Here is a 7988-nt window from a genome sequence, read left to right on the forward strand (position 1 = left end):
GATAGATATATTTGGAGGATGAGGATATTTTGAGGTTTAGTTTGACTTAGTTACAAATTGTGTGTGTCTTGAATTTTAAATTTTGGAGTTTATTTTGACGTTCTTGTTTTTTTTTTTCTACATTGAAGTGCCGGCAAAAAAGAAGCGACATTGCTGCTACATGTAAGAATGTGAGAAATAGAAAACCATGCGGCATTCGGTTATGCCGCAAATGTCTATTGAATAGGTTTGTTCTCTTTTTTTTTTAAAGCAAGTTTCAATAAAGAGAACAAAAGTTCACGGAACAAGATTACAAAAGAAACGGGCAAAGCCGCAAAAGGAAAATTACCCACCAAATGAAACTAACTTAAGTAAAACAAAGGGTTTTTGTCAAACTCATAAAAGTTACATTTGGTATGGAGAATATTCCCGATAAAAGACCACCTCCTAAAAGCGCTTTACAACTCCAAACGACATCACGGGTATTCCACACCGAATTCTTGAAAATAATACCGTTCCTAACAAGCCAAATACTCCAAATAATAGCCAACCAAATACACCCCAACTTACTTTTCCTAACATTCTTGGATTTACAAAAAGAAAACCATATCCAAAAACTCTCCTTAAAATCCGCCCCTTTGTAGTTAGACAAACCTATCCAAGAGGCCATTTCCTTCTAAACCTCATCCACCTTATGGCAACCCAAGAAAAGATGAAGGGGAGATTCTAAATAATTCACACAAACAACACAACAAAGATTAGAGGTAGAAGGTAATATACCTCGAAACAATAAGGAATCCTTTGATGCAATCCTATACTTGAAACATCTCCAACCAAACGCTTTCACTTTTAAAGGAATGTCTCCCTTCCAAAGCAAAGAGGTGACAAAATCAAAGCGATTAGGAGGGCCAAAAATCAAAGCACCCTTACGGATTAAATCATAGCAAGAAGAGACGGAAAAAGAATCAAGAACCGATGCACGCCAAGCCACACGGTCTCTCAAACCTTCACCCGACGACAAAACCGCATCAACCCGATGAATCTCCAACAAATTCCGCAAAGAGACCAAGTTGCCTTCCAACCCCTCCGGGACTAAAGGTATCCCCAAGTCATTCCACACCCACACAACGCCATCCCAAGCTCCCATACAAGCAACAGAAACGTCCTGTAAAAAAGATAAAGCAAAAAGGGACGAAAATAACAACTTTAAAATACCCTCCTCTAACCAACTAGAATGCCAAAAAGAGGTAGAGAAGCCATCACCAATGAGAAAAGAAACATTATTAGCAAAACAATCCCCGGACAACCTTTTCTCCAAGGACAAAATATCCGTCCACCAAACCGATTTCGAGCTATACTTATCTACCTTAGCACCTTCGGAGATCATCCTAAGCTTTATATCCCCATATCGAGCTTTTAGCATCCTATACCATATAGAATTAGACTCCTCCAAAATTCTCCACTTCCACTTTGTAAGAAGAGCCAAATTAAAGTCTTCAAGACTCTTTAATCCTAACCCTCCTTTGTCTATCGGAGTGCAAACATCTTCCAAACTCACCCATTGAACACTTTTCTTCTCCTCCACACCCCCCCCCCCAAAGAAAATTACTTTGAATTCTATTAATCTCCCGAATCACCTTTTTAGGAGCCAAGTAAAAGGAAAGAGTAAAAATGGGTAAACTACCCAAAACCGATTTCAAGAGAGTCATTCTTTCCCCAAAGCTAAGCCATCTCCCTTTCCACGTGCTCAACCGTTTCCTAATATTATCCACCAAAGGATTCCAAAAATTGATCCTTTTTGGATTAGAACCAATGCGAATCCCAAGAAAAGAAAAATCCTTTTCTTCCCTTTTACAAGAAAGAAAGGAAGTAGCCACCTCCAAGAATCTATCATTTATATTAATACCAATAATCTTACTCTTATTGAAATTAATTCCAAGCCCCAACACCAACTCGAACCCTCTCAACACCGCTTTAATGGCCCATAAGTGCTTCCAACTACCATCTCCGACTAATAAAGTGTCATCCGCAAATTGAAGCACATCAACAAAACATTTACCTTTAACATTACAACCAACGAAATCCCCATTGTCCACCGCTTTGTTAACCAAAACTTTAAGACCTTCCGCCACAATCACAAAAAGAAAAGGAGATAAAGGATCACCTTGCCGAAGACCCCGTTCCACCACAAACTCTTTTGTGGGACTACCATTAATGAGGACCGAAATTTTACTAGTAAAAATTAATACTTCCATCCATTTCAACCAAACATCCCCGAAACCCATCCTTTCCAACATGAATTTAAGAAAGTTCCAACTCACCTTATTGTACGCCTTTTCAAAATCCACTTTAAAAAGAAGACAATCCCTCCCTTCCTTAGTGGAAAAATCAACCAATTCATTCGCCACAAGAACTCCATCAAGCAATTGACGACCCGGAACAAAAGTGCTTTGGCAAGGCGAAACTATAGAATGCAAAACTCTTTTTATCCTACCGGCCAAAACCTTGGAAATAACCTTATATATACACCCCACTAAACAAATAGGACGATAGTCATCCAAACTCAACGGATTAGAGGATTTAGGAATTAAAGATAAAAAAGAAGAGGTAATGGCTTTAGAAAACGCACCTCCCGAATGTAACTCCTTGAAACAAGCCACAAAATCATCCTTTAAAAAAGCCCAACAATTCTTCACAAAAAGAAGAGTAAAACCATCCGGCCCCGGGCTTTTCGAACCTTCGCAATTCCACACCGCCTCCTTTATTTCTTCCTCGGAGAACGGAAGCTCAATAGAAGCACTCTCCTCCCTACTCAAAGATTTGATCGAAGCATTCTCTAAAACCGGCCTTCTATCACAATCCTCCTTGAACTTTTCATTAAAATGACGCCAAACTTCTTCCTTAACCTCATCAAGTTTAACCATCATCCCACTACTAGTAGAGATAGAGCTAAGATGATTCCTTCTCCTCCTTTCTTTCATAATCCTATGGAAAAATTTACTATTAGAATCTCCATCATTGAGCCACTTTAATCTAGATTTTTGGATGAGCATATTCTCCTTGATTTTGAGGTTCAACCACAATCTACTACTAGCCTTTCTTTTGATAGCTTAAACCTCAAAACTAACATCGTCACAATTGTCCGCCTCATTCAACTCTCTAACCCCTTCCTCCACTTCCAAGTCATATTTACCAAACACCACTTGAGCCTACCCTTGATAATACGGAATTTCTCCTTTAAAATAAAGTCACCTCTACCGCTAACTATAATCGCCTTCCATTCTTCCTCAACAAAGCGCATAAAATCTTTATTATGGAACCATTCATTATTAAACTTGGACGGTTTCGGACCCCAATCCTCCTTATCAACAATTAACCACACCGGACAATGATCCGACACATCTCTTTGCTCAATTAATTGGCCCACCACTCCCCAAGAAGAAACAATGTTTCCATCAAGAATAAAGCGATCCAACCTACTCTTGGATTTGCCATCCCCACTAAACCAACTATATTTTTTACCTTTGCACGGAACATCGATCAAGCCACAATCTTCAATGAAATTAGAAAACTCCTTCCATTCCAATTTATTAACCGAAGTAGAAGTACCAAATCTCTCACTACCCTTCTTGATTGAATTAAAATCACCTCCAATTAACCAATCCCCATCCTTATATTTATCCTTCAAATCAACCAACCCCTTCCACAAAGAACGCTTCGAAGACAAAATACAAGGGGAATAGACATTGATACAATAATAAAATTGATTCTTCCAACAAACCTTGACACCAAGATAACCCGGCTCACGAAAGCTTAACACCACTGATAAAGAACTAGCTTTCCACAATATAAGGATACCGCCCGACAAGCCTTCCGACTCAGAAAAAGAATAATCACAATCCGAATTGCCCCAAAAACTCCTCGCCACCACGTCCGTAATATGAGTCATTTTAGTTTCTTGTATGAAAAACAAATCCGCCTTGCCCCTTTGAATAATACTACTAATCCTCTTTCTCTTAATCCTACTACCCCCTCCCCTAATGTTAAAGGATCCAACAATCATTGCAAAGAGTTATGGTTCTCCTTCCCTCCGCATGAACTCCTCAACTCCTTAATATTTAGAGCACTCGAAACCACCCCTAGATTGGAGATTGCCTTCCAAAGTTTATCACCCGTGTCAAGACCGAAATTACTAAGGATCCTTTGGTTGCACCTAATGATATCTGAATCAGCAGCCCCGTCTATACTGCTAACAGCCGCGCCATCATTAATATTAAAGCCTGAAACTGATTCACAAACAGCCCCTGTTTCCTTCACACCCACCTTCACATCAACAGCAGCCATTAACCTGTTACATTCACTTCCAGCATTCTCAACCAAAATACCTTTATCCTTCCCTAACCTCTTCTTTACTCCCCTGCCTTTGCCGAATCTCAAATGTCCATTTAAGAGAGCTAATCTCCATCTCCTTCCCTGTTTAGAACTTGCGCCAACTCCACCAGAAACCCCCTGCAAAACCGGCGCAGTCGATAAAGAGACAGTTACAGCATCGCTGCCCAGACCAACAACCAAACAATTCTTCGCCGTCACCGATTCTGCTACCCAAGAGCCCTCAGACAAAGGAACAGAATCGGTCTGAGACTGCACAAAAGCCTGAGGAATCTTCGGAGAACTTCCTTCCTTGGAAAGTTCCATGCCAACCGAAAGCAATCCCTGCTGAGCAACACAAACGGTACCACGCTGCAAAGCTGCCGAAGCACCAGAATGCACATTACCAGGAACAGCAACGACAGGGTCAAACAAACCATGAGCATTCTCAATCGCTTTGTCAAACGCACCAGAGGGACAAAGTGTCACAGCAGGATTAGGGAGAAAACACACATCAGAAACTGGCTCAGTAAACCTCTTCAAAATACCCTCTTCCTTATGCCCTGTTACATTACCCGCTTCCGTCTCCTAAAATTGATCAATGCTATCAGACGATTGAGCGAACTCAGACCCTACACCCTCGTCGGACAAACCGTTAGCCCAATCAACCTCCGAAACAGAAGAACCCACCGACCTAACGCGGTTCGAAGGTACAGTCTTAAGCCGGATAGCTCCAAAAGTGTCCTCTCTAAGAACTAGTGAGAACACTTTGTCATCAATGGAAGCTTGGTAAGAGGACGGAACTACGAACGAAGAAGCAACTTTAACCATAATTCTTGCTTCATCCTGAAATTCTCCTTTCAAAGTATGCTCATCAATACATACAAAAGATCCCATAGTATTGGCTAACCCCGTAAAAAAGTTTGAGGACCAAGCATGGGCCGGAATACCGAAGATCCGTATCCACACCATCCTGCTATCATCGACCTTAGAATCATCCCATTTCACAACCTCAGAGAACCACGTCCTCCACCAAGTCTCGCCTTCTCCGATGAGGTCCTCAATATATCCCTCCTCCATCTCTTCCAACAAACAAAAATTATCGCCCATTGGAGACACTTAAATCGCGAAGAAGCCTTCCATCTCGAAATGTGTCTGAATATTATACGCCGAACCCGACACTAGAACCTTCCCAACGTAAGCTTTCTTAAGCCTCTGTCTAACCTCTTCCTTCGATTTGTAACAAAAACGTGGAGCCTCCTCTGTTTTCTTACCACTGCAACGAACCACCTCCTTATTAACTACCTCAGCAAAAGACCAAAAATCCCTCCTCACCTCCTTCCTACCCACGAAGCAACCACCGAAAACCTCCTCTTTCTCCTTACCCTTATGACCTCCAACAGCAATATTCCTCTGGAACCGCGGTAAATTAGCATGAATTTTCTTTCCACCAATGATCACATTATCTATCCTCACCGCCAGCATACGCTCGTCCTCCACCTCCACGAATTTGGCAAAACCGAACCTCTTACCTATATTATTCCTCCTAGGAGAAATGGATACCTCAACCACTCTGCCGACACACCCGAACAACTCAAAAAGATCCTTAGACACTGAGAAGTCTGGAATTTCCGAAAAATAGATCGATGTCACAAGCTCCTCCTTCAGCCCCTTAAAATTCAGATTTTTGCCGCCATAAGGAAACGTATCCCACCGAGGTTTCCAGCTGTGGAAGGGCCTTCTATTCCTAACCTCCATCCACCCTCCCCCCCTAACACCATTACGGGTCTCTCTCATGACAGAACCCAACACCAAAACAGCCTAAACCAACAGATCCACAAACGGCAGAAGAAAGAACAGGGAAGCGACCAAAACCTAGAGAGCGACGCCGTGCAGAAGAAACCGGCGAACCATAAGGGCCTCAAATTAGTATCTGAGACCACCCTCCCAGTAAGGTCCCTGAGCCCTAAAGCCAGGAATTTAAACCGAAATTGAGACGATGGAGGATACCTTTCTAAGAGCCGCTAAAGGAGTCCACCGAAGAAAGCACGAACAAGCACCGTCGGAACGCCCACCGGAAAGCACATGAGGTCGCACCGGGAATCGCTTTTTTTTACAGTAATTACGATGGTTGATAATTTGCTACAACATTGTTTTGATGCTACAACAATGTTGTTCTAACAATGTATATTTACTTTCTATACATTTTGATGGTACTCAGTGAGTAACAATTGTTTGTGTTTTAGAGTTGTCCTATGCTGATTTAAAAAGATGTTTGTTCACTCTTTTTATTTGACTTTGTTTTAACAGTTATTATATTTTATTAATAGTACAAATGCAGAATAATTTTTGCATGTTTGGTTTTTGATGTGTTGAGTTTCTGTTGTGTTGAACTTAGATATGGTGAAACGGAAGAAGAGGTAGAATTGTTGACTGACTGGATGTGTCCTATGTGCAGAGGCATTTGCAACTGTAGTTATTGCATGTAAGTTGTGTTTCGATTATATATTTGAATTTCGTATTTTAGTTTTAATTTTGCATCATTTTGTATGATTGTTATTTAATTAGAGTGACCTTGTAGGAAAAAAGGAGGGCAAAAACCTACCGGTGCTTTATCACATAAAGCCAAAGCATCTGGTTTTAAGTCTGTGTCGGAAATGTTAATTAAGAAGGCTTCTAAAGATTTGGAGTTGAACAAAGTTAATAACATTGATGTCGTGCCTTCAAGCAAAACTACTTTGGAAAAGGTGTGATCCTTTTCCCCATTTTTATGTAGTTAACACAATAACATCATTTTATTTGAGGGATAATAAACTTGCATGAATTCAATTCAAACCAGTGATTAAAAGAGAAAAAAGAGTGTTTATTATCATAATAGTTTTAATGCTTGATTTTAATATGCTACAGGATCATGTACTAGATCCATTAGAGAAGGAAAATACCCTAGGAGGCATGGCTCATGGTCAGATGGATGGTCCGGAAGCTTGAGCTGCAAATGATTTTTTTCTTACTTTGACTTCAAATGGTTTTTTACACTACATCGAATTTTAAAGCAATGCATGAAATAAATTGGCATAATAATTTTGCTTTTGATGATAATGATGGGGGAAATTTTTATATAGACATTGAACAACTTCCAAAAGTAAAAAAAAAAAAAGTGTTGTAAGGAAGATGCGGAAATAATTGAAGAAGAAATTTGTTTCCCCTGACACAGATGATAAAGATATTAGACATATTATTACAATCGGAAGATGTTGGAAATGTATTTTAGTTTCTAGAATTCTTGAGTGTTTGAATATGGATGTCTTTATTGTGTCATCATTAATACTTAATGGATGTATGGTCGTTTGTTGTTTTTATATTAAACTTTGTCTTAAATCTTGTTTAATTAATTGTAATTTAATGCTACACCTCGTAATTGACCATTTGAATATATTGATTATAGAAAATTCTTTTAATGCTATTGATTATCGCAAAACAAAGTGTTTGTTCTGACAGCAAGTAATTTTTGTTTTCTTTATGGTTTAATTGAGGTCTAACATAACTTCTTGTTAATGGAAATTAGATCAAAGATTAATCATGATATAAAATTAGGAATACTTATTGTTTTATTAATATCATGCAATCTAAAATCAATCCTT

At 39.6% G+C, this 7988-nt stretch overlaps 1 protein-coding gene across 1 annotated transcript; it reads right to left on the bottom strand.

The window, feature by feature from the left end:
- Positions 1-3130: 3130 nt before the first annotated feature.
- LOC131650610 (uncharacterized) lies at positions 3131-3928 on the bottom strand. Its single transcript, XM_058920312.1, has 2 exons — positions 3761-3928; positions 3131-3679 (listed from the first exon to the last, which is right to left on the bottom strand). The coding sequence occupies exons 1-2, from the start codon at positions 3926-3928 to the stop codon at positions 3131-3133; spliced, it is 717 nt and encodes a 238-aa protein (XP_058776295.1).
- Between the last annotated feature and the right edge of the window lie 4060 nt (positions 3929-7988).

The sequence above is a fragment of the Vicia villosa genome, linkage group LG2 (genome assembly GCF_029867415.1).
Source record: "Vicia villosa cultivar HV-30 ecotype Madison, WI linkage group LG2, Vvil1.0, whole genome shotgun sequence".
In the NCBI taxonomy this organism is placed as follows: domain Eukaryota; kingdom Viridiplantae; phylum Streptophyta; class Magnoliopsida; order Fabales; family Fabaceae; genus Vicia; species Vicia villosa.

Excerpts from the sequence above, each read along its gene's own strand:
- LOC131650610 (XM_058920312.1), bottom strand. The coding sequence starts at position 3,928 with ATGACTCATATTACGGACGTGGTGGCGAGGAGTTTTTGGGGCAATTCG. Across the intron at positions 3,680-3,760 it reads CGGGTTATCTTGGTGTCAAG|GGGTTGGTTGATTTGAAGGA; the intron begins GTTTGTTGGAAG and ends TCTTTGTGGAAG.